The 27600-nt window shown below is 45.4% G+C and overlaps 2 protein-coding genes across 2 annotated transcripts in view; both read left to right on the forward strand.

The window, feature by feature from the left end:
• pex7 (peroxisomal biogenesis factor 7) overlaps positions 1 to 20165 on the forward strand; it is a 43455-nt gene extending 23290 nt beyond the window's left edge. The window contains exons 9-10 of the mRNA XM_071413618.1: positions 10520 to 10622; positions 19085 to 20165. Of these exons, the coding sequence (XP_071269719.1) occupies positions 10520 to 10622; positions 19085 to 19165 (184 nt within the window). The 3' untranslated portion in view covers positions 19166 to 20165. The remainder of the gene's footprint in view (positions 1 to 10519; positions 10623 to 19084) is intronic.
• Positions 20166 to 21105: 940 nt separating this feature from the next.
• On the forward strand, positions 21106 to 24685 carry slc35d3 (solute carrier family 35 member D3). Its single transcript, XM_071413617.1, has 2 exons — positions 21106 to 21824; positions 23346 to 24685. Exons 1-2 carry the CDS (start codon positions 21389 to 21391, stop codon positions 24203 to 24205), a joined length of 1296 nt encoding a protein of 431 aa, XP_071269718.1. The 5' UTR covers positions 21106 to 21388; the 3' UTR covers positions 24206 to 24685.
• The last annotated feature ends 2915 nt before the right edge of the window (positions 24686 to 27600 follow it).

Consider the following 27600-nt stretch of genomic DNA (forward strand, 5'->3'; position numbering starts at 1 on the left):
GGTTCATCCGCCGTTGGTAGTGTCAGAATGGGAGCAGAGAGGATGCGCTGCTTGAGTCCTTGGAAGGCCGTCTCAGCTTCTCTTCCCCACAGAAACCTTGTGTTGCCACCCTTGGTTACAGCTGAGAGAGGGGCTGCCACCGAGCTGAAGTTCTTGATGAACTTGCGGTAAAAGTTAGTGAAGCCCAGGAAACGCTGAACTTCCTTAACGGACTTGGGGGTGGGCCAATCCGCTACCGCCCCTACCTTCGTGGGGTCCATCTGGACTCGACCGGGTTCCACTACAAATCCCAGGAATTGTACTCGGGAGGAATGGAATTCACATTTTTCCGGCTTAACGTACAAATGGCTGTCAAGGAGGCGTTTGAGTACTTGTCTGACATGCTTAGTGTGTTCTTGAAGGGAGCTCGAAAAGATGAGGATGTCATCCAAGTAAACAAACACGAAGATGTTAAGCATATCCCTAAGCACATCGTTTATGAGCGCTTGGAACACAGCTGGAGCGTTGGTCAGGCCGAAAGGGCATAACCAAGTATTCGTAGTGACCAGTAGGCGTGTTGAAAGCGGTCTTCCACTCGTCACCGGGTTTGATCCGCACAAGATGGTATGCGTTCCGCAGGTCAAGCTTAGTGAAGACCACTGCTTCCTGGAGCAGCTCAAAGGCTGTGGCCATAAGGGGTAGCGGGTAGCGGTTACGGACGGTTATGGCATTAAGTCCCCGGTAGTCGATGCAAGGACGTAATCCCCCGTCTTTTTTGGCCACAAAGAAAAACCCTGCTCCCGCCGGCGAGGTGGATGGACGCATGAGGCCTGCTGCCAGAGAGTCCTTGATGTAGGTATCCATAGCAGCTCGTTCGGGAGGAGATAGGGAAAAGATCCAACCCCTGGGGGGGCATGTGCCCGGAAACAGGTCGATGGGGCAATCGTAAGGTCTATGGGGTGGTAGTTTGGTGGCCCTCTGTTTGCTAAATACCGGTTTGAGGTCATGGTAACACTCGGGAACTCGGGACAGGTCGATGGATTCTAGAGACTCGGGAGGGGAACTCTGGGAACTTGGGAAGATACAAGTGGCTTGGCACGTAGGACCCCACTGCTTGATAGTGCCCACAGACCAGTCGATGTGAGGGTTATGGCTGTGAAGCCAGGGGTATCCAAGGACGAGAGGGAACTCGGAACACGAGGTCAGATGAAAGTTCATCACTTCCTGGTGTTGGGAAACTGAAAGTCGCAAGGGGGTAGTGACACGAGTGACAAGTCCAGATCCCAAAGGGCTTCCATCCAACGTAGTAACCCTTATGGGATCACTTAGAGGTTCAGAGGGAACGCCATTTTCCTTCGCCCAGACACCATCCATGAAGTTACCTGCGGCTCCAGAGTCTACCAAGGCTTGAAGGGGAAGCTCGTGGTTGTCCCAGGAAAGGGTAACTGGAATGAGCAGGCGGGAGTTGGATGGATGGGAGGAGGTTATGTTTCCCGTTACAGTCCTCCCAGGCCTGCACGGGAGAGTGCGTTTTCCCTGGAGCCCGGGACACGTGGAGAGGAAATGGCCCGGTTTGCCGCAATATAGACAGCATCGCTCCCTCATCCGGCGGTCTCTCTCAGCCTGGGAGATGCGTCCAACCTGCATGGGTTCCGGTGGAGTCAGCGAGGATAAAGGTGGAGACTCGGAGCTGGGACCGATAGGAGCTAGGGTGAGAGATCTACGGTTGAGCTCTCTCTCTCTCAGACGCAGGTCTATGCGTGAAGCCAACTTGATCAGGGACTCGAGGTTGTCTGGTGGTTCCCGAGTGGCCAGTTCATCTTGGATGGTGTCGGAAAGACCCTTCAAAAAGCACACTGTGAGCGCCTCGTCGTTCCAGCCACTCGCTGCTGCCACCGTGTGGAACTGGATGGCATAGTCCGTCACGCTGCGCCGACCTTGGCGGAGAGTCAGGAGCTGTTTGGCTGAGTCAGGACCGCTGGTAGGACCTTGAAACACTCGCTTGAATTCTTCAGCAAAGGTAGAGTAGCTGGCACAGCAGGGACTTTGGGCATCCCACACAGCAGTAGCCCAGGCTAGGGCTTTTTCCGACAGCAGGGTGATGATGTATGCTATCTTGGACCGGTCGGTGGGAAACGACGAGGGTTGCAGCTCGAAGGAGAGAGAACATTGGGTGAAAAACCCCTTACAAACACTCGGATCACCTGAGAACCGTTGGGGAGGCGGCAGACGAGGTTCAGCCAGGGGGTTAACTGCCACGGGCACTTGAATCTGATGAACTGGAGCAGAAGCGGTTGCAGGAGAAAGTTGATCAGAAATCTGCTTTATGGAAGTCATCATCTCCGACAGAAGTTGAGAATGTCCAGCCAGTAAGCCCTCTTGCTGAACCAGAGCAGCTTCGTGACGTTGGACAGTCCCCTCGTGGTGGGACAGCATGGGAAAAAAGTCCTGGGTACTGGCTGCCTCTGGGTTCATATTAATGGCTCAGTGTTTCTGTCAGGACCCGGTGCGAGAAACAGTCACTAATAATTGGCAGAACCCAGAAGATGAGGCAGACACAGCAGTACTAGAGATGGTGGTTTAATAAAAAAATAGATATCTTCCAAAATACAAAAGAAAATCCACAAAGTGGTAAAAACAGCAAGGGAAAAACAAACCTCAAAAGATCAATCCAAAAATACACGAGAACAAAACCAGAGAACCTCTGGAAAATACAACAAGAGAAAAATGTTCACAAAGGCTGGGGCTGGGTGCTAACATACAAACACTGAGCAAGGAACTGAGGAACACACAGGGTTAAATACTAACAAGGGAATGACTTACAGGTGCAAACAATAATTAGGGCAAGAAAAAACAAAAGGTACAAAAAAGGTGCAAGGGGGACATCTAGTGAACAAAACCTGAACAGTCCTGGCCAAAACCTGACAGAATCCCCCCCCTAGGAACGGCTCCTGACGTTCCTACCAGCCTTCTCAGGGTGGAGGACCCTGAACTGACGAATGAGGTCAGGGTCCAGTATGTCCTTGGCAGGAACCCAGGAGCGCTCCTCGGGACCGTAGCCTTCCCAGTCCACCAGATACTGCCAGGACCGCTGCACCCGGCGGGAATCCAGTATCCGATGGACGGTATAAGCCGACTGGCCTCCGATGATACGGGGCGGAGGGGGAGGTCTGCCTGCCGGGATAAGGGGAGAAAAAACATGTTTTAATAAAGAAATGTGAAACGTGGGATTAATTTTAAGGGATCTGGGTAAGTGCAGGCGAAAAGTAACGGGGTTCATTTTTCTGGCAACCTTAAAGGGACCGATGAATTTCTGGGACAGTTTGCGAGACTCCACCCGTAGCGGTAAATTCTTGGTTGAGAGCCATACTCTCTGGCCGAGGCGCAGGGTAGGCCCGGGACGGCGACGTCTGTTGGCTTGTTGTTGGTACCTCTGTGAGGAACGCAGAAGATTAAGACGGGCCTTCTTCCACGTAAGCCGACAGCGTCTGATGAACCTCGAGGCTGAAGGCACACTGACTTCTGCCTCCTGGTTCGGGAACAATGGAGGAGCATAGCCAAACTGACACTCGTGCGGGGACATACCAGTGGAGGAGGAGCACAAGGTGTTGTGCGCGTACTCGGCCCAAACCATGAAGGACGACCATGTGGACGGGTTGTTGGAGACCATACATCTGAGGGTGGTTTCCAGCTCTTGATTCATCCTCTCGGTTTGGCCATTGGACTCCGGATGGTACCCTGAAGATAGACTGGCAGTGGCCCCTATGAGTTGGCAGAAGGCCTTCCAAAACCTTGAGGCGAACTGGGGACCTCTGTCGGAAACCATATCTTGCGGAATGCCGAAGACTCGGAACACATGGTTAATCATCAACTCAGCCGTTTCCTTGGCAGAAGGTAACTTAGTCAAGGGAACGAACCTGGCCGCCTTAGAAAACCTGTCGATGATGACTAGGATAGTTGTATTACCATGGGACGGAGGAAGGCCAGTAATAAAGTCCAATGAGATATGGGACCAGGGTCGGTGGGGAATAGATAGAGGGTGAAGGAGTCCTTGAGGGCGGAGGTGAGAAGATTTGCCCTGGCAGCACACGGAACAGGCCTTGACGAAAGTGGCAACGTCTTCTTTTATGGTGGGCCACCAGAACTTACGCTGGATGAACTCCAAGGTGCGACCTACGCCCGGGTGACAGGTGAGGCGAGAGGAGTGCCCCCACAGAAGGACTTGGGACCTTGCTGCCTTGGGAACAAACAACCGATTGGCAGGACCTCCTCCAGGGCCCGGTTCGATGGCTTGGGCTTGTTTCACGGTATCCTCCACTTGCCACGAGATCGGAGCCACGATCTTAGCGGCCGGAAGGACAGTCATGTCAGTATCTTCTCGAATGGCAGGAGAGTAGATTCGTGACAAGGCGTCCGGTTTGAGATTCTTCGACCCGGGTCTATAGGTGAGGATAAACTGAAATCGGCTGAAGAAAAGAGACCATCGAGCTTGTCTGGAGTTCAACCGCTTCGCCTGCTGGATATACTCCAGATTTTTGTGGTCCGTAAGCACTTGAAACGGTTGAGAAGCCCCCTCGAGCCAGTGTCTCCATTCCTTCAATGCCATCTTAACCGCTAGGAGTTCACGATCCCCCACATCGTAATTCCTCTCGGCCGGGGTAAGCCGGTGAGAGAAGAAGGCGCAAGGATGAAGCTTCTTGTCTTCACCCCTCTGAGACAGGACAGCTCCAACCCCAACCTCTGATGCGTCTACCTCCACCACAAAAGGTTCATCCGCCGTTGGTAGTGTCAGAATGGGAGCAGAGAGGATGCGCTGCTTGAGTCCTTGGAAGGCCGTCTCAGCTTCTCTTCCCCACAGAAACCTTGTGTTGCCACCCTTGGTTACAGCTGAGAGAGGGGCTGCCACCGAGCTGAAGTTCTTGATGAACTTGCGGTAAAAGTTAGTGAAGCCCAGGAAACGCTGAACTTCCTTAACGGACTTGGGGGTGGGCCAATCCGCTACCGCCCCTACCTTCGTGGGGTCCATCTGGACTCGACCGGGTTCCACTACAAATCCCAGGAATTGTACTCGGGAGGAATGGAATTCACATTTTTCCGGCTTAACGTACAAATGGCTGTCAAGGAGGCGTTTGAGTACTTGTCTGACATGCTTAGTGTGTTCTTGAAGGGAGCTCGAAAAGATGAGGATGTCATCCAAGTAAACAAACACGAAGATGTTAAGCATATCCCTAAGCACATCGTTTATGAGCGCTTGGAACACAGCTGGAGCGTTGGTCAGGCCGAAGGGCATCACCAAGTATTCGTAGTGACCAGTAGGCGTGTTGAAAGCGGTCTTCCACTCGTCACCGGGTTTGATCCGCACAAGATGGTATGCGTTCCGCAGGTCAAGCTTAGTGAAGACCACTGCTTCCTGGAGCAGCTCAAAGGCTGTGGCCATAAGGGGTAGCGGGTAGCGGTTACGGACGGTTATGGCATTAAGTCCCCGGTAGTCGATGCAAGGACGTAATCCCCCGTCTTTTTTGGCCACAAAGAAAAACCCTGCTCCCGCCGGCGAGGTGGATGGACGCATGAGGCCTGCTGCCAGAGAGTCCTTGATGTAGGTATCCATAGCAGCTCGTTCGGGAGGAGATAGGGAAAAGATCCAACCCCTGGGGGGGCATGTGCCCGGAAACAGGTCGATGGGGCAATCGTAAGGTCTATGGGGTGGTAGTTTGGTGGCCCTCTGTTTGCTAAATACCGGTTTGAGGTCATGGTAACACTCGGGAACTCGGGACAGGTCGATGGATTCTAGAGACTCGGGAGGGGAACTCTGGGAACTTGGGAAGATACAAGTGGCTTGGCACGTAGGACCCCACTGCTTGATAGTGCCCACAGACCAGTCGATGTGAGGGTTATGGCTGTGAAGCCAGGGGTATCCAAGGACGAGAGGGAACTCGGAACACGAGGTCAGATGAAAGTTCATCACTTCCTGGTGTTGGGAAACTGAAAGTCGCAAGGGGGTAGTGACACGAGTGACAAGTCCAGATCCCAAAGGGCTTCCATCCAACGTAGTAACCCTTATGGGATCACTTAGAGGTTCAGAGGGAACGCCATTTTCCTTCGCCCAGACACCATCCATGAAGTTACCTGCGGCTCCAGAGTCTACCAAGGCTTGAAGGGGAAGCTCGTGGTTGTCCCAGGAAAGGGTAACTGGAATGAGCAGGCGGGAGTTGGATGGATGGGAGGAGGTTATGTTTCCCGTTACAGTCCTCCCAGGCCTGCACGGGAGAGTGCGTTTTCCCTGGAGCCCGGGACACGTGGAGAGGAAATGGCCCGGTTTGCCGCAATATAGACAGCATCGCTCCCTCATCCGGCGGTCTCTCTCAGCCTGGGAGATGCGTCCAACCTGCATGGGTTCCGGTGGAGTCAGCGAGGATAAAGGTGGAGACTCGGAGCTGGGACCGATAGGAGCTAGGGTGAGAGATCTACGGTTGAGCTCTCTCTCTCTCAGACGCAGGTCTATGCGTGAAGCCAACTTGATCAGGGACTCGAGGTTGTCTGGTGGTTCCCGAGTGGCCAGTTCATCTTGGATGGTGTCGGAAAGACCCTTCAAAAAGCACACTGTGAGCGCCTCGTCGTTCCAGCCACTCGCTGCTGCCACCGTGTGGAACTGGATGGCATAGTCCGTCACGCTGCGCCGACCTTGGCGGAGAGTCAGGAGCTGTTTGGCTGAGTCAGGACCGCTGGTAGGACCTTGAAACACTCGCTTGAATTCTTCAGCAAAGGTAGAGTAGCTGGCACAGCAGGGACTTTGGGCATCCCACACAGCAGTAGCCCAGGCTAGGGCTTTTTCCGACAGCAGGGTGATGATGTATGCTATCTTGGACCGGTCGGTGGGAAACGACGAGGGTTGCAGCTCGAAGGAGAGAGAACATTGGGTGAAAAACCCCTTACAAACACTCGGATCACCTGAGAACCGTTGGGGAGGCGGCAGACGAGGTTCAGCCAGGGGGTTAACTGCCACGGGCACTTGAATCTGATGAACTGGAGCAGAAGCGGTTGCAGGAGAAAGTTGATCAGAAATCTGCTTTATGGAAGTCATCATCTCCGACAGAAGTTGAGAATGTCCAGCCAGTAAGCCCTCTTGCTGAACCAGAGCAGCTTCGTGACGTTGGACAGTCCCCTCGTGGTGGGACAGCATGGGAAAAAAGTCCTGGGTACTGGCTGCCTCTGGGTTCATATTAATGGCTCAGTGTTTCTGTCAGGACCCGGTGCGAGAAACAGTCACTAATAATTGGCAGAACCCAGAAGATGAGGCAGACACAGCAGTACTAGAGATGGTGGTTTAATAAAAAAATAGATATCTTCCAAAATACAAAAGAAAATCCACAAAGTGGTAAAAACAGCAAGGGAAAAACAAACCTCAAAAGATCAATCCAAAAATACACGAGAACAAAACCAGAGAACCTCTGGAAAATACAACAAGAGAAAAATGTTCACAAAGGCTGGGGCTGGGTGCTAACATACAAACACTGAGCAAGGAACTGAGGAACACACAGGGTTAAATACTAACAAGGGAATGACTTACAGGTGCAAACAATAATTAGGGCAAGAAAAAACAAAAGGTACAAAAAAGGTGCAAGGGGGACATCTAGTGAACAAAACCTGAACAGTCCTGGCCAAAACCTGACAATTTCTATTTCTACTTTGCACATTCTTCCACTGCAAATCTACCATTCCAGTGTTTTACTTGCTATATTGTATTTACTTCGCCACCATGGCCTTTTTTTGCCTTTACCTCCCTTATCTCACCTCACTTGCTCACATTGTATATATACTTATTTTTCTACTGTATTATTGACTGTATGTTTGTTTTACTCCATGTGTAACTCTGTGTTGTTGTATGTGTCGAACTGCTTTGCTTTATCTTGGCCAGGTCGCAATTGTAAATGAGAACTTGTTCTCAACTTGCCTACCTGGTTAAATAAAGGTGAAATAAAATAAAATATGTTGTGCTGGGCTGGGCTGGACACGTTTGGGAGAAATTAGCAGTTATCATTCAGATTTATATATGATATGGGTTACTGAACGGATATTTAACCAGAATTGTCAGTGCAACTCAAGCCCATGTTAGCCTACAGAGCTAATAGCCTAAGTCTATGTACATATGACAGGGTAAACTCATAGATCAATACTGTTTTTAATGTGGAGCGTGTTTAGCCATGGGGTTGTGTCATATTCCGTGAAGAAACCAGGTAATTATTTCTAGCACTGCACTGCATCGATCACCTATGCTTTAAAGGTAATTAATGGAAATGATTTTCCTTAGATCGTCATGGCACTGCTGAACAAAAGGTTTGATTTCCTATGTACTGTCCATTCATTACAGGCATGGGACTGGGTAGAGGCGATGGCACCTGTTGTAACATAGACCTCATCCCAGGCCTCTGTTTACTCACTCCAAGTTACGTTTGGGTGTCTTTAGAATTCTACCAGGTCCTGGTGTTTACATGAGATTAGGTGTCCTGTTTGATTCACAGCGCTAGGTGAGGTTTGGTTGCCATGGTGGGCTCTGTTCATTCAGGAGTGTTGGGACTGAAGATAAACGATGCGCTGGCCGCTGCCACCTGTTATTGTAGGACTAATTAGAGCAGGATATTGCCTCACCTCAATTAGCCTGAATGCTGGCTGGGTATTGTGGGAGGAACGAGAAGGAGAGCCATCTACAGTACCTGAGCTAGAGCGCGTCGCCTGGATCTGACTAACTGTTTGTTCCCACAGAAACATACTGAGTGTGAGTTATGGAGATGGATCGTGTCATCTTTTGAGTCCTACTGACACTACTCTCTTGAAGTGAATGGGGTGGTACACCTGCTCATCAAACATTTAATTCCAAAATCATGGGCATTAATATGGAGTTGGCCCCATACCTGCTGCTATAACAGCCTCCACTCTTCTGGGAAGGCTTTCCATTAGATGTTGGAACATTGCTGCAGGGACTTGCTTCACTTCAGTCACAAGAGCATTAGTGAAGTCGGGCACTGATGTTGGGCGATTGGGCCTGGCTCGCAGTCAGTCAGCATTCCAATTCATCCCAAAAGTTTTCGATAGGGTTAAAGTCAGGGTTCTGTGCAGGCCAATCAAGTTCTTTCACACGGATCTCGACAAACCATTTCTGTATGGACCTCGCTTTGTGCACAGGGGCATTGTCATGCTAAAACAGGAAAGGGCCTTCCGCAAACTGTTGCCACAAAGTCGGAAGCCCAGAATCGTCTATAATGTCTTGTATACTGTGGCGTTAAGATTTCCCTTCATTGGAATTAAGGGGCCTAGCCAAAACCATGAAAAACAGCCCCAGACCATTATTCCTTCTCCACCAAACTTTACAGTCGGCACTATGCATTCGGGCAGGTAACATTCTCCTGGCATCCGCCAAACGCAGATTCGTCCGTCTGACTGCCAGATGGTGAAGCATGATTCATCACTCCAGAGTCCAATGGCGGCGAGCTTTATACCACTCCAACCGACGCTTGGTATTGTGCATAGTGATCTTAGACTTGTGTGCGGCTGCTTGGCCATGGAAACCCATTTCATGAACAGTTCTTGTGCTGACGTTGCTTCCAGCGGCAGTTTGGAATTCGGTAGTAAGTGTTGCAACTGAGGACAGACGCGTTTTACGTGCTACGCTCTTCAGCACTCAGCGGTCCCGTTCTATGAGCTTGTGTGGCCTACCACTTCGCGTCTGAGCTGTTGTTGCTCCTAGACGTTTCTACTTTACAATAATAGCACTTACAGTTGACCAGTGCAGCTCTAGCAGGGCAGAAATTTTACAAACCAACTTGTTGGAATAGTGGCATCCTATGACGGTGCCATGTTGAAAGTCACTGAGCTCTTTAGTAATGTTTTTTATGGAGATTGCATGGCTGTGTGCTCAATTTTATACACCTGTCAGCAACGGGTGTGGCTGAAATAGCCGAATCCACTAATTTGAAGGCATGTCCACGTACTTTTGAAAATATATGGTACATACTGTAGACACTAATAGGGGGAAGCCTTGTTCTCTTTGTGGATTTGTTTTATTCTTCTGTTGAACACCGATATATCATTTAGACTAGAGAACACTCAACACATATTTTATTTTCCGAGGCTAATTTCCGAGTTTGTTTTCATCATCCGCATTGCTTTCGCAAACCTCTTATTTCCTTTTGACTCTAATGCTCTAAGTGGATTTTTTCTTGAATGCAATCCTACCTGTTAACATCCAATGGGCTCCAGACCCACAATGCAGTTGCAGTATGGGAGAGGCCTATTGCTGATTGACACTAACAGCTCTCTTTCTATAATAACTCTAAATGACTGACTCCCCTGGCGCACATAAATAGGCCCGGAATATTTTCAAAAGAAATCATTTAATTACGTTTGCTAAGTGGATCAGTCTGGCTCGCGCTGCGTCAGGGCTTTGAGCCATCTCCCCGGCCGTCAGAAGGGGAAAGGGGGGAGAAACGGCGTTTCAATTAGTGGGATTGCCTCATGTTGTGTTGGGCTGTGTCTGTATCCACAGGCTCTGGGACTACTCCAGGACCGAGCAGCCACTGCTGGAGACGCTGGAGCACCACTCAGAGTTCGTCTGTGGCCTGGACTTCAATCTGCAAATCCCCAACCAGGTCTGTCTCAGTATTGTCTAATTATCATCTCACTGGGCCATGTATTTATCTCAGCCACAGGGCTCAGCCATTGGACACAACCTCTGCGGAAAAAATCGCTACTAGGGGTTCCGACACAGCGACATAACACCACAGTGGACACTTACCACTGCAGGCCCAGCACGTTCACTTAGAGAAAACACTACTTCTGCCTTTTCCTGAGGTATTTGTTGTACTGAAGAAAACCGTTGCATAGAGTAAATGTATCCTTATAAAGTCCACTGCAATGCTGTTCTATCTATCTATTAGTCTGCATTACAGTAGCCAGCATCCATGAATTCAATTCTCCAGTCACATTCTCCCTCACAAAGTGTTTGATATCAGTCGAGCTATCAATCTAGCTGAGGAGCCATATAATTGAAAACGTCACTCTCACTTCTTCTTATTCCTACCCCGTACCTAGCCTCTACTGTTGGGTCTCTCATGGCTGTTTACATTGTTCAGCCTGAGAGGACTGGAAAATTGACTGATAGGATGTAATAAGCTCTATTGTAAAGGCTAGTCATTACTGGGGATGTCATTTTTCATATGGCGCTGATAGCCTTCCTGTATTATTCTCTGGGAAAGAACTGTCACGCACAATTTGGCATAAACACGACTGTGGGTATACAGTGTCCATGGAGCCTGGGGATCTACACACACATACACACATCGAACAAACACACCCACATTCCTGGAAACGTTCAAAGTTGACCAGTAAACTACCAGAGTGTTGGTATCTTTCAAGGATTTGATGTAATCTATCACAGGACATCTATTACTTCAGATGATCACAGGTGTCTAATAATATCTGGTCCTCCGTGTGGCTTTATCACCTATGAAATAATTAAATAAGAAAACATTTCAATAAAGAATGACAAAGCTGTAAAACATTATATATATAACATTATATATATAACATTATACATATATAATATGTATATATACAGTGGGGAGAACAAGTATTTGATACACTGCCGATTTTGCAGGTTTTCCTACTTACAAAGCATGTAGAGATCTGTAATTTTTATCATAGGTACACTTCAACTGTGAGAGACAAAAATCCAGAAAATCACATTGTATGATTTTTAAGTAATTAATTTGCACTTTATTGCATGACATAAGTATTTGATCACCTACCAACCAGTAAGAATTCCGGCTCTCACAGACCTGTTAGTTTTTCTTTAAGAAGCCCTCCTGTTCTCCACTCATTACCTGTATTAACTGCACCTGTTTGAACTCGTTACCTGTATAAAAGACACCTGTCCACACACTCAATCAAACAGACTCCAACCTCTCCACAATGGCCAAGACCAGAGAGCTGTGTAAGGACATCAGGGATAAAATTGTAGACCTGCACAAGGCTGGGATGGGCTACAGGACAATAGGCAAGCAGCTTGGTGAGAAGGCAACAACTGTTGGCGCAATTATTAGAAAATGGAAGAAGTTCAAGATGACGGTCAATCACCCTCGGTCTGGGGCTCCATGCAAGACCTCATCTCGTGGGGCATCAATGATCATGAGGAAGGTGAGGGATCAGCCCAGAACTACACGGCAGGACCTGGTCAATGACCTGAAGAGAGCTGGGACCACAGTCTCAAAGAAAACCATTAGTAACACACTACGCCGTCATGGATTAAAATCCTGCAGCGCACGCAAGGTCCCCCTGCTCAAGCCAGCGCATGTCCAGGCCCGTCTGAAGTTTGCCAATGACCATCTGGATGATCCAGAGGAGGAATGGGAGAAGGTCATGTGGTCTGATGAGACAAAAATAGAGCTTTTTGGTCTAAACTCCACTCGCCGTGTTTGGAGGAAGAAGAAGGATGAGTACAACCCCAAGAACACCATCCTAACCGTGAAGCATGGAGGTGGAAACATCATTCTTTGGGGATGCTTTTCTGCAAAGGGGACAGGACAACTGCACCGTATTGAGGGGAGGATGGATGGGGCCATGTATCGCGAGATCTTGGCCAAGAACCTCCTTCCCTCAGTAAGAGCATTGAAGATGGGTCGTGGCTGGGTCTTCCAGCATGACAACGACCCGAAACACACAGCCAGGGCAACTAAGGAGTGGCTCCGTAAGAAGCATCTCAAGGTCCTGGAGTGGCCTAGCCAGTCTCCAGACTTGAACCCAATAGAAAATCTTTGGAGGGAGCTGAAAGTCCGTATTGCCCAGCGACAGCCCCGAAACCTGAAGGATCTGGAGAAGGTCTGTATGGAGGAGTGGGCCAAAATCCCTGCTGCAGTGTGTGCAAACCTGGTCAAGAACTACAGGAAACGTATGATCTCTGTAATTGCAAACAAAGGTTTCTGTACCAATTCAATTTTTCAATTTTATTTTATATAGCCCTTCGTACATCAGCTAATATCTCGAAGTGCTGTACAGACACCCAGCCTAAAACCCCAAACAGCTAGTAATGCAGGTGTAGAAGCACGATATATTAAGTTCTGCTTTTCTGATGTATCAAATACTTATGTCATGCAATAAAATGCAAATGAATTACTTAAAAATCATACAATGTGATTTTCTGGATTTTTGTTTTAGATTCCGTCTCTCACAGTTCAAGTGTACCTATAATAAAAATGACAGACCTCTACATGCTTTGTAAGTAGGAAAACCTGCAAAATCGGCAGTGTATCAAATACTTGTTCTCCCCACTGTATATACACACACACTACCGTTCAAAACTTTGGGGTCATTAATAAATTTCATTGTTTTTGAAAGAAGAGCAATTTTTTTTGTCCATTAAAATAACATAAAATTAGCCTCCCGGGTGGCGCAGTGGTCTAGGGTACTGCATCGCAGCGCTAGCTGTGCCACCAGAGACTCTGGTTTCGCGCCCAGGCTCTGTCGCAGCCGGCCGCGACCGGGAGGTCCGTGGGGCGACGCACAATTGGCCTAGCGTCGTCCGGGTTAGGGAGGGTTTGGCCGGTAGGGATATCCTTGTCTCATCGTGCACCAGCGACTCCTGTGGCGGGCCGGGCGCAGTGCGCGCTAACCAAGGTAGCTAGGTGCACGGTGTTTCCTCCGACACATTGGTGCGGCTGGCTTCCGGGTTGGAGGCGCGCTGTGTTAAGAAGCAGTGCGGCTTGGTTGGGTTGTGTTTCGGAGGACGCATGACCTTTCGACCTTCGTCTCTCCCAAGCCCGTACGGGAGTTGTAGCGATGGGACAAGATAGTAATTACTAACAATTGGATACCACGAAAAGGGGGTAAAAATTAAATAAATAAAATAAAAACATAAAATTGATCAGAAATACAGTGTAGACATTGTTAATGTTATAAATGACTATTGTAGCTGGAAACGGGAGATTTTTTTAATGGAATATCTACATAGGCGTACAGAGGCCCATTATCAGCAACCATCACTCCTGTGTTCCAATGGCACGTTGTATTAGCTTATCCCGGTTTATCATTTTAAAAGGCTAATTGATCATTAGAAAACCCATTTGCAATTATGTTAGCACAGCTGAAAACTGTTGTCCTGATTTAAAGAAGCAATAAAACTGGCCTTCTTTAGACTAGTTGAGTATCTGGAGCATTTCGATTACAGGCTAAAAATGGCCAGAAACAAAGCACTTTCTTCTGAAACTTGTCAGTCTATTCTTGTTCTGAGAAATTAAGGCTATTCCATGCAAGAAATTGCCAAGAAACACCAAGTTGACTGTGCCTTTAGACAGCTTGGAAAATTCCAGAAAATGATGTCATGGCTTTAGAAGCTTCTGATAGGCTAATTGACATCATTTGAGTCAATTGGAGGTGTACCTGTGGATGTATTTCAAGGCCTACCTTCAAACTCAGTGCCTCTTTGCTTGACATCGTAGGAAAATCAAAAGAAATCAGCCAAGACATCAGAAAACAATTGTAGACCTCCACAAGTCTGGTTCATCCTTGGGAGCATTTTCAAAAATGCCTGAAGGTACCACGTTCATCTGTACAAACAATAGTACTCAAGTATAAACATCATGGGACCACGCAGCGTCATACTGCTCAGAAAGGAGATGCGTTCTGTCTCCTAGAGCGTCTGCTAAATGACTTAAATGTAAATGTAAATGAACATGCTTTGGTGCGAAAAGTGCAAATCAATCCCAGAACAACAGCAAAGGACCTTGTGAAGATGCTAGAGGAAACAGGTACAAAAGTATCTATATCCACAGTAAAACGAGTCCTATATCGGCATAACCTGAAAGGCCGATCAGCAAGGAAGAAGCCACTGCTCCAAAACCGCCATAAAAAAGCCAGACTACGGTTTGCAACTGCACATGGGGACAAAGATCGTACTTTTTGGAGAATGTCCTCTGGTCTGATGAAACAAAAATAGAACTGTTTGGCCATAATGACCATCGTTATGTAGGAAAAAGGGGGAGGCTTGCAAGCCGAAGAACACCATCCCAACCGTGAAGCACGGGGGTGGCAGCATCATGTTGTGGGGGTGTTTTGCTGCAGGAGGGACTGGTGCACTTCACAAAATAGATGGCATCATGAGGTAGGAAAATTATGTGGATATATTGAAGCAACATCTCAAGACATCAGTCAGGAAGTTAAAGCTTGGTCGCAAATGGGTCTTCCAAATGAACATTGACCCCAAGCATACTTCCAAAGTTGTGGCAAAATGGCATAAGGACAACATAGTCAAGTTATTGGAGTGGCCATCACAAAGCCCTGACATCAATCCTATAGAAAAGTTGTGGGCAGAACTGAAAAAGCACATTCAAGCAAGGAGGCCTACAAACCTGACTCAGTTACACCAGCTCTGTCAGGAGGAATGGACCAAAATTCACCCAACTTATTGTGGGAAGCTTGTGGAAGGCTACCCAAAACAGTTGACCCAAGTTAAATAATTTTTAAGGCAATGCTACCAAATACTAATTGAGTGTATGTAAACTTCTGACCCACTGGGAATGTGATGAAAGAAATAAAAGCTGAAATAAATCATTCTCTCTGCTATTATTCTGACATTTCACATTCTTAAAATAAAGTGGTGATCCTAACTGACCTAAGACAGGGCATTTTTACTAGGATTAAATGTCAGGAATTGTGAAAAACTGAGTTGAAATGTATTTGGCTAAGGTGTATGTAAACTTCAGACTCCAAGTGTGTGTACAGTGCCTTCGGAAAGTATTCAGACCCCTTGACTTTTTCCACATTTTGTTACGTTACAGCCTTATTCTAAAATGTTTTACATTGTTATTTTTCCTCATCAATCTACACACAATACCCCATAATGACAAAGCAAGTACAGGTGTTTTAGAAATGTTTGCAAAAAAAACTTAAATATTACATTTACATAAGTATTCAGACCCTTTACTCAGTACTTTGTTGAAGTGCCTTTGGCAGCGATTACAGCATTGAGTCTTCTTGGGTATGACGCTACAAGCGTTGCACACCTGTATGTGGGGAGTTTCTCCCATTCTTCTCTGCAGATCCTCTCAAGCTCTGTCAGGTTGGATTGGGAGCATCGCTGCACAGTTATTTTCAGGTCTGTCCAGAGATGTTTGATTGGGTTCAAGTCCAGGCTCTGGCTGGGCCCACTCAAGAACATTCAGGGACTTGTCCCGAAGCCACTCCTGCGTTGTCTTGGCTGTGTGCTTAGGGTCGTTGTTTCAATTGACTGATTTCCTTATATGAACTATAACTCAGTAAAGTCTTTGAAATTGTTACATCTTGAGTTTATATTTTTGTTCAGTATATTATTGTAATATTTTTTTTTTTAAACAATCAACTTAGTGAATACCATTGTTGTTCATGAGGGTTTCAGCATGAAATAACCATAATATTTTGACCATAGTTACGATAGATTGTCATACATTTTCTGTTAATTACCATTAGCTTTGCAACCCTACACACACACGGGGCTGCCTGTGGTGCAGTCTTGCCGGGTCTGGACGGTAGTTTCCACAGTCAGGCCTGACGTCAGCACATAGTGATGGATGAAAGACAGCAGGTCAGAACTGTCAGTGAGACATCACAGCCAGGCTGTGACTCAGATATCAGCATTCAAATACTGCACAGTTCATTTCTCCACCTACATCACACACTAATACAGGATACCTCAACTGTGCATATTTTAGTAAAGGAATTAGACTAAGACATCTATTTGTTAAAAGTTTGTGTCAGCATATCCTTTTTGGATTACCTTGAGGATGATCTTGAGGTATTTTATCCCCTTCTTCTGGCAGAAGTACATTTCGGGAAAAAAAGTAAATGGCGTTTAACATTCAGTTTTTAAGCAGTGGGAATGGCATCTCAGTCATCCATTTAGGTCCTGTACTTTACATAATTTCAGTTACCCCCGTAAAGTTGTGTAAATGTAAACACTTTTTAAGGATACGCCTGCACTTGGAACAGTAATCAAAATTACTGAGATACCCCGCTTCTAATTATTATGAATGATGACGTCCCCTGAGCCAAACTCGTCTGGGGGCTGAAAATCTCTTTCTGGCAGATGTTTGCCAGTTGCACATCTACTGCTACCAATGGAAGTCGTGCCTACCCAGCATAGCTACACAAAAGCTTGCTTGGCACTCCAACCAATTTGTTGGGATAAGTGTATTTTTTCAAGCATACATTTTTCCTAATTTATTCTTTCAGGCACAGGTTTGTCTGTTGCCAACCTGCGGGGGTGCAGGAGGGTACGGTTACCTGTGCCAGGAAGAGGGAGCATACAGTATCGGAGCGGGGGAAAACTCCTACAGCAGTGTTTCTCTCCCGCCCCCCCATCAGTGGAGAGAATAAACCGTAGGCTAACGCACATAACCTCTATCTCAACATGCCAAGAAGATACAGCCTTTACACAGCCCACTACCCTCTCCAGTCTCCACATGACTGGAAGTCTCCTACAGTACAGACCCCAACCGTCTCCCTCTACCAACACACAGCACATCACTGCACACACCCCCTTACCCTCATCCCAGCTAATGTGCAGTGGTCCCCCACCCTCCCACAGGGTAATGCTGCATGCAGTCACACGTGTCTGATTGATCCCCTCTCTCCAGGTTGTGCTCGCCTCTGACCAGCTGTATTGTCGTTGTGCTGTGAAGCGCACCACACCACACAGCACAGCAGCCTCCCCTGCATAGACCCTCCAAACTGCAGCAATTACATGTTAACAGCTCCTTACAGAGGAGCAGGAGTTAAGCTGCTTGGATGCCAGGCAGGAGTAATACATCACAGAGGGGAGAATATGACAGATATTCTAACATCCAGAGGAAATTCAGGGAGAGACTCAAAGTTTTCCTCCCCTAGAATAGTTTGGAGAAATCCGGTTTTGGAGAAAGTTGAAGTATAGGATTGGACCTCTCCGCTCTCTGCCACCCAGCAGGGACTGGAGACAGGGACACCCCTCAGGGGTCATTCCTCCTCCTCTTCCTGCTTTACCCTCCAGACTGCTGCAGCGCTGGCCTCTCTGTGGCTTTCACTTTGTTTTGCAGTAAAGTAATTAATGGAGGCCATTTTTTTCCCCTTCAATGGCTGAGTCACGGGCTGGTCTGCTTGGCAGTGAGGCAGATTCTCCTCTCTGTAGTACTCAAGAATAATTAATTCCCCCCTCCCACCAAGGTACGGAGAGGAGAGGAAAGAGCTAAATGAAGTATGGCGCTCTGTTGGAGACATATTTCTTCAGAGCTATATCATACTGGCAGAATTCTATAGCACCATGTTTGTTATTTTATGACCCTCCATACTTTATTGTTCATAAAAGATAAATAAACTTAGCCTTTTATTTAAATATATGTGGACAGATAGGCCAGTATATCATTTATCGTGTGTGAAGACTTTTGACTGCCGTGCCACGGAGCTTTTTGTCTTTGGGGCTAAAAAGCCCTGATCAATTTGCCATGCTATTGAATAGCATTTTCATTGTCTTTATAAAGACTAAATGAAAGTGGACAGTGTGTAATTTAGTTGATAACCATGACATTCTGTACTTCTGATAGAGTTCAAACTAATAACGAACCCCACTAAGGCTCAAAAACATGTTTCCACATTGTTGAAAAGGCAATTTGACGTCTTTTGAGGCGTCAAAGCAATGACTCTGCTTGAAAAGCCAATCTCCACTCAGACACTGTACCCGCAGTATACAGAGTGATATTGAAAATGTCTAAACAGTATGTGCAATTCTGTCTAAACAACAAAAAAATGTGTCCTCACACCAAGACACTATAAAATGTTCACTGCTGTTATAGGAACAGCAGACAATTGTGTACCAAAACTACCCTCAACACTCTCTATCCGACTCTGAAATCCCGCCCATTGTGTGAATGTGACTGACCATAAAACAAGTCACATGCATCCTAATATATCATAGTCCTCTGTCTGACTCCAGTTTGAAACCCAACAAAGACACATTTTCTTATCATGTGAAATCACATGAGGACGTCATCTCCATCACTCGGATCACGTGGAATCTAATTTTGATTAGTGCAATCTGTCTTTGTGTCCACAGGTGGTGGACTGCTCCTGGGATGAGACGGTAAAAATCTACACACCTCTATGCCTGGCTGACCCTCCGCCTAGCGCACGGTAGAGAGCTCATAATTGCCCTGCCGCAAGGAACAGGAGAGAGGACTTTTAGTTTTCAATCATGGCCGTGGCGTTTGCCAAAGCTTCACTGCGGCTTTCATAATGATTCTAAAAGGGGGGCTGTGGGAACGCGTCATCCTAGCCCGCACACACAACAGAGTCTGAATACAGATGGGAAAGCAGGGATTCCTCCCCGTCTGTCCATCAGAGAGAGAGAGAGAGAGAGAGAGAGATGGGGTTCTGAAGGTTGCTCAACTTAAACACGTGCCAACAAAATGCCTGATGATCTGCTGTTTGTCCTTATTGTTGGTAGAATGCTTGTCCTTATTGTTGGTAGAATGTATGGTCATATTGGTGTATTTAGTGACAGTGTACTGATTTAGTGAGGGGTTGAAATGCATTTGATTATTTACTTAATTTTTCTGGGTCCTCTACCAAAGAGGAACAAACCTGGCCATATAGCTCAACACACAGGCTTGAACTCTATCCATGATCCTGTAAGACTTTCCATTGCATTAAAATGTTCATTCTACAAATATGAAAGTAAATGTCATGAATCTGACAGAATGTTCTCTCTGCCCTGGTGGGAGAGGTGAGGGGAGAGAGCCCTAATTTAGCCCTCAGCAATCCCAGCTTTATGCTGCTTTATGCATATGAGTTGGGCTGCCGATTGGTGCAGCGTTCTAAGGCACTGCATCTCAGTGCTAGAGGCGTCACTACAGAACCTGGTTCGATTCCAGGCTGTATCATAACTGGCCGTGATTGGGAGACCAATTGGGCGGCGCACAGCGTCGTTAGAGTTTGGCCGACATTGTAAATAATAATTTGTTCTTAACTGACTTACCTAGTTCAATAAAGGTTCAATAAAATACAAAATAAAAGCTGTTGAGGCCTGAACCAAATGTTCTCTGGAGACCGTTTTTTGTTTTTTTTCTGTGTGAGTACATTTCATAATAAAAGTGACTGCACACAGGTGAGCTGTCTGGCATTGCACCAATCTGAAATCGGCTCCAACTCTCTTGGAATTAGTATTTTACAATCTTCTTTGCTATTGCTTCTTTTTCTGCATATAGACTGAATTCATTGTCTTTCACCAGTTTATTATTTTGCCTATAGGGCTACGTTTATTTTAGTGTTTGTTTGTTTTGGTTTCTTTATGTTTGTCTTATCAAGATTTGCTTAGCGCTATGGACTAAATGGCAATCACACTGGATGCATTCTTATCACATTTAATTCCTACTGGTCGATATGGGAAAACTAACAGGGGAAATATATAAACTGAATGTGCCTTTCTTTGCTTAAAATGTGATTTAATCATGAAACATACTAACTTTATGCATATTTTATTTTGATGATCCTCCATAATTTGGATTTTTCACACTGGAAGCTGAATTGTCGTGGTCAAAATCAATCTACAGAGATAGTTTTTAAAAATACATCAGAGACAGTAATGCATGGTTGAGATAACACTATAGAGAGGGGTTCCCCTCAAAACTTTATGTCCCTTGAAGAAAATTAACTGGGTCCATGTGCCCTGGACCCCGTTCATCGTAGCACTACAATTTAGCGGTCTAATTTACGCCGATTTCATGCGTTTGCAAAGCGTTGTAATTGGTCCGAGGACTGCAATATGTAAATAAAACAGCCTGGTAAAGTGCTTCAAAGTAAGTAGGCTGGTTCCTATGTCCGTTATTGTGGGTAAAAGGCAACCAACCACAGTTGCGGCAAATGTGTTATTCAACGTGGCAACTTAAGCGCTCAAGTGTTGCGCCCATGCAGCTCTGTTCTAGAGGTAATATACTGTCGGGTTTACCCATATGCACTGTAGTTTAGTTCTTTCACAACAGCTCACCTCGCAGTCTCTGTGCTGTATCCAACAGCAGGTGACACAAAAGTAAGTAAGCTAGAACCTCGCGAACAGAAAATGTGGTTTAATTGATGAAAAACGCATATTCAAACATTTGCGTCAACATTCCCAAGCTCTTTTTTTTGTTATCTTCAACGTTTTGGGACCAGCCTCTATTTGTTTTACGGACCCCATTATATTGAAAGGTCCTGCTTGCAATCGATTTTTTTCTTGACATTCATAACTTGGACATTTACAGCTGTGCTCTCAAGGGGAAAGGCTGTACAGTATACACTTTATTCAAAGGGACTGAGCGCACAATACGGACTCGCCGTTATTTCCCCTGTCTTGCTCTTGCGTAAAGGGAAATTCAAGGCAACCATGGAAGTTTGTAAAGGTCGTTTACTTGGTATCTCCGTCGCTGTTGCTCATGGATTTTTCTCGGGATCGTTGAACATTTTGCTAAAATTTCTCATCACGACTTATAACTTCAACTACCTCACTCTCATCCAGTGCCTCACCAGCACGCTGGCGGCGGTTACACTGGAGATACTGAGGAGACTGGGCAAAGTAGACATACCTCCGTTCAGCCTTCAACTAGCCAAAGTCTTCGGAGGTGTTTGTATTCTGTCCACATTACAGTCCACTCTAACACTATGGTCTCTCAGAGGACTGAGTCTACCCATGTATGTGATTTTCAAACGTTGTCTACCGTTGGCCACCCTGGGTATCGGCGTGTGCATTCTGAAGAACGGAACCCCATCAGTGGGGGTCATAACGGCGGTGCTCATCACTACTGGAGGAGCAGCTTTAGCTGGTAAAATTACACGTATTATTATATCATACTTATACATCAAGTTAAGTAGGAACGAAACATGATTTATTCTGAATTGCCTATCCATATGGTGCATATTACGCAGTTGAAAGTGGTGAGTGTATGGGCTTCAAACTACTGCATACAAGCGATAATTCATCCTAGAGCCAATATTACAAATACACCAACCGGCCCACTGGGCACAGACGTCATTTCAAGGTTTTGTTGTGATTTAAGTCTGGTTGAGTTCTCAACTAACTTGAGTTCAAGTAAAACACAAGTCACTATGTCATTGGATTTAGATATATATTTAAAAAATCTAAATTCCCTTTTCAGTTGATTACTTTTTGCAAATCCAATCCGTTTTCTACGTTGATTCAATGTCATCACATATGTATATCGTTTTTTTTTTTATGACGTGGAAACTGTTGATTCAACCAGTTTTTGCCTACTGGGGATTACAACAACAACAAAAAAGTTAAAAAAGGATAAGTGTTTTCTAAAAAGGTGCCATTGTAAAGTATACAGATGCAGAAGTTCTGAATGTTGCTGATACTGTGAGGAAAATTCACCACCTTGCTCTGTCCCCATTGCACCATCAAATGGATAGGATGTGTTAAAGATGTCTCCACACTACTTTAGAATAACTTTCAGAAGAGCCATTACATCCGCACAGCAAATTGGCCAGTGTTACCTAGTGTTGATTTTTCAGTGTAAAATTTCTAGACTTGATTCAAGAGTTAAATTAAATCTGTGGAGTTGGACTTATCACACCCGTTACTGAGATGGTTATTCCAGTTTAAATGGTTTAGGTAGTCTCATTGAGCTATCTTCCTTACCTTGGCAGTCATTCTGAATGCAGATTGCAGGTGATTAGAAGTTCAAATTGTTGGATATCCTCAGCCACTCTGGATAGATTCCAATAGGAATTACATATCACTTTGCAAGCCAGCATAAACTTGCCTGATTTGGCCTCCAAACAAGGAGTTTCAGACCACTGCGTTAGGGTCAAACTAGGCCGTCAAAGTAAGGTCTTATGATATGTGTAATGTGTTGCCATAAAGAGTTTAATTTCAATGATAACATATTCACACGGGCACTGACTTGATGAAGGCTACAGGACTGAATGCTATGGAATGCAATAACCATGTTTCTGTCACTATCAAACACAGTCATGGATGGTACTGGTAACTCCACAATTTATGGAAAGGCACACTGGGAAATATGCAAATAAGGCTTTACACCCTACAGTGTTAAAGCAACACCCAAAAACGAGTTACTGCAACACTACAGGGGTTAATTCTCTAACACTGAGAAAGTGTAATAGCATTAGCTCTAAGCAAAGTGTTAGTAAAGTGTGGACCCATATAGACTGAAAAAGTGTTATATTTAACACTCAGACAGCTGATTAAACACTGGATAATTTTACAATAAGGAAGTTTTGAGAAAAAAATAATCACATATTTATTTTGCTATTCTCACCACTGCGGTTCTTATTGTGACACGGTGTCTGTGTTTACTCAGGGTCTGGTGACGTGATGGGTGATCCGTTTGGCTACGTGACGGGCGTCCTGGCTGTGATCATCCACGCCTCCTACCTGGTCCTGATCCAGAAGACCAGCATAGACAGTGAATATGGCCCCCTCACAGCCCAGTACTCCATCGCCATCATGGCCTCCCCAGTTCTCTTAATCTGCTCCATCGTCAGCATGGACTCCATCAACATGTGGAGCTACACGGGCTGGAGTAACCCCTTCATCTCTGGCATCTTCTCCATCTGCATCCTCATCGGCTGTGCCATGAACTTCACCACGCTGCAATGCACCTATATCAACTCGGCCGTCACCACCAGCTTCGTGGGCGTGGTAAAGAGCATCGCCACCATCACAGTCGGCATGGTGGCCTTCAGCGACGTGGAGCCCACCAGGCTGTTTGTAGCCGGCGTGGTGGTCAACACGGTGGGTTCCATCACCTACTGTATCGTCAAGTACTTTGAGACCAGGAGGAAGACCCTCTACCAGGACCTGGAGGAGCAAAGCAAGGACGAAACTCTGCCTGGACAGCCTTACATCGAGAAGAAGCCACCCAACGGAGACCTGGAGCCCCTGCCCAATGGTCGCAGAGGGTCTGACGGAGGATCGATCGAAGGATCTTTCCCCACACAGGAGCACCTACTCAACGATCAGCGCCTCAGTGACAACCCACCTCAAGACACCAGCAACAGTATGGAGTTTGTAGAACTCCAGAGAGAGGCCTTCCATAGCGAGAACCGGGCCAGCCAGTCTGTGAGTGACAGTTATGTGGGGGTGTGGAGGTCCATCCGTAACCTGAAGTTCTTGAAGAAAGACACCTTAATAGAGAATATGGAGGTGCAGAGCCCTTGATGGGGAATCTCTATTTTCAAAGGATGCATGTTTTGTCAGTCCTTTATGTTTGTATCTTTTTTCTGTTTGTTTGTAAGACTGCTTTGACATTACGCATCGATGAATGTTTTGAGATCCGTTTTTTTTTCTGGCACACATGCTCTTATGGAAGCAAAAAAATATTTTTGAGAAGATGGAATGTTTATATGAACTGGATAAAAATACTGACTATTCTTAAAAAAAACATTTGTTTAAATGTTTTATATTGATTTTATCAGTCATATTAATAACAGGTGAATAATTGATAGTACATCGGGTAAGGTTGAAATTGATATGTTATGACATGTTATAAAAATAGGAATAATTTACTTGCACGTAATGTTACTGCCTATCCTGATTCTGTATGGTCCATGAATTTTGATGTTTGGCAAGTGAAGAGCAATAGCAACTGCCATTTGCATGAACAATGCAAAGTCAATTTAAACCATTTTTATGAAACTGTTCCACTGTGATGTTGGCTTCTTCTTTATGATAAAACCATTAGAGTGAAATGCATGGTAATTGTTTGAGCCATATTGCCTTTCCGTTGAGGAATCTTTTTGAATTACCAACAATTGATAGCTGTTGTGATAAGGTTCACTTATTATCAACACAATAAGGCGTACTGAAAGCGTCTCCCAGGGGCAGATTGTGAGGACATCATTATGAGTAGACCACATCGATCTTTAATGTCAACATTAGATTGGAAAGAGAATTACTTCTGTCTCTACAGAACACATGGCTCATTAGTCAAAGTAAACCACAACAATTCCCGTAGAGAAGGTCTGAGCTGTTGAAGAAAACACAGCTATTTCACATCACCCCCAAGGAGGATTCCTGTGTCGTGATTCAAAGTAATACTGTATACATATCTGAAAGCTAATGCATTTTCCAGCATGTTTTAGAATACTTCCTTATCTAAATGCATGCAGTGAGAGGATGTTTGTGTCCTTCCAGAGTACCTGCAGTGGAGAGGAGAGGGAGAAGCGTGAGCAATCTGTCCCCTTACCAACCAGAAAGAGGCCTGCAGTCAGCACTTTAGCTGCAGGAAAATCCATCCCAAAGTGCCTTTGAAATCTTTCAGTAGGACTCTGGAAGTACAGATAGACCAGGAAAAAAATAACTGGACTTGGAAAATAAAAAAGAAATAGGCGATTCTGATTGAGAAAGGGGAGTTTTTTCACATCCTCTCCTTTTGGGGGGAAATAGAGATGAATTCAGACAAATGTACAGGAAAGGAAACAACATGCACACATCTGAGTGGTTTTTAAATTAAACAATATTCAACATTGGATCGTCTGCTGCACTCCAATATTGTCTACTTTCAATTATGTTATCTAGGTATTTCTCTATGTAGACCACCGATTGTGGAATCACTCCCAGAGTGATATTTAAACACCTCATTAACCAATTCTGCATGGATTCTCCATACAATCCATATAATCCATACCATACAGCTACACTTTCTAATTTTGGCCTGCCCAGCACCACAGCCTCTATCTAATCCTCATTTATGTGATAGGCAAAAGGTACTTTAATAAAAAGGCCATCTGTTTTGGAGACGTTCATTCCCATTTCCCATTATTGCTAGCAAAAAGTTTACTCTAAGTATTTTACTAAGAAATGCCATGGTAGAGAGAGAGTCATATTTCCATAAAATGGAAAACAAAGCCTGTAATGACACAATTTTTTGTGAATTCAATAAATGTGAGCTTGAACATTACACACTATTGCAATTATTCAGGAGGAAGATATGGCTGAGAAACATCAGGCGTAGGGACATCAGTCTGCAGAAGTCCTTTGAGGACCTGAAGAAAGGGCATTATGCTGTGTGTGACGAGCACTTTGAAGAGTGTTTTATTCTGATTAAGGTACATCTATCTTTGTCAATAAAATACATTTCAGTAAAATGATACTGAACTTTTCTGGTAAAAATGTCTCTTTTAACAGGGTTCACAGAAGACACTGTCCTCAGAGGCAGTACCTACCAGAATAAATAGCTGGAATCCACCCCCTCAATCTGCAACAGATGCACGGCGTAGTCGAAAAAGAAGTAAGCCAACTACAAAGTTCGTAGAAATTAAAGATGCATCGTTATTGTTTAATATCAATACAACAGGTATAAAGTCTTGAATTGTCTATTTTTGAAGGAGAGGACGGAAGCAGATGTATGAGTTTTAGGTGAGAAAGAGAGCGTAGACCCAGCTCCAGCAGAAGAAGCAGCAGATGCTGAATTTAGTTCAGGCGGTCTGCAGGAGGTGGTCTGTCAGGTGACAGAGGTGGCAGAAGGCATCCTCACGAGCATACAGGAAGCTCAGGTGTCAAAGGAAGCAGCATGTACCACAGGTGTCATGCAGGAGGGGGCCATCATCCAATTGAAGGAGGTCTATAGTATAATAATAATAATAATAATAAAACATCCACAGTGATTAATTGCACACATTGAAACAAAATATCACAAAGTTAAACTCCTACAGATGTTACTTTTTTAAGAGAATACAGTTCCTGGAAAATAATATGTTAAAATCACAAAAAAACAACCGCCAAATGCAAAGCAGGCATGTCACAAGACTAAGAGCCATCAAAACAAAGTACGTCATCATCTTAAAGATTGGAATAACACACATTTTGACTTCTAATAGACAACAGTAGGATTGATTATACAATTATATGGTGATTTCATCATGCATCTATACTCTTTAAAATTTGTAGAACAAAATAAGATCCAATGTTGGAGGGCATGGAGTCACTACCTCCACATCTAAAGGACTACTTCAAACTACATTGCAGTGTGCAGAGTAATAAGACAGGGCGGAGGTTCTCTGTGGAGATGAAACAACTTGGAATACAGCTGTACCACAACAGTCCTTCCATTCCTGCAGGGAAAATTATCCTGCCATCCCTAGTACCCTCCATTGGTACCTTGCCCGCACCATTGGTTGTTTCACTATATTGGACCACTCCAATATATTGGTATCACTCTGCGGCGGAGGGATACATCCGAGGTGAGGATTTACAGATTTACTTCCGTGTACACCTCCCCTATATATAGACCCCATGGCGACGACACACGTTCTCTTTCATTTTCTCGGTGGACGTCCGTATGGTTTGAGGTACAAACTTTCTGAAGTTCGCTTGGTAAGTCACTGGTAAGTGTAATATATTGCGTGGAAGTATACTCACTGGCTGTTTGCAGCCTGGAGAAGCTGGCCACTCTCTGCGCCGGTTGATCTGTATTTTGCGCCCGTGGTTTCGTTAGCGTTACACTACGACTCTGTGTGCATCCATTAGTATGGTGGTTCTTGCTGCCACAAACTATAATTTATCTTACACAACTTGCCGACTGGCTTGTTCTATGTGTGTGTTGTGAATTGCTT

This window comes from Salvelinus alpinus, chromosome 8, assembly GCF_045679555.1.
Source record: "Salvelinus alpinus chromosome 8, SLU_Salpinus.1, whole genome shotgun sequence".
Classification (NCBI taxonomy): Eukaryota; Metazoa; Chordata; class Actinopteri; order Salmoniformes; family Salmonidae; genus Salvelinus; species Salvelinus alpinus.

Excerpts from the sequence above, each read along its gene's own strand:
- slc35d3 (XM_071413617.1), top strand. The coding sequence starts at position 21,389 with ATGGAAGTTTGTAAAGGTCGTTTACTTGGTATCTCCGTCGCTGTTGCT. Across the intron at positions 21,825-23,345 it reads TGGAGGAGCAGCTTTAGCTG|GGTCTGGTGACGTGATGGGT; the intron begins GTAAAATTACAC and ends GTGTTTACTCAG.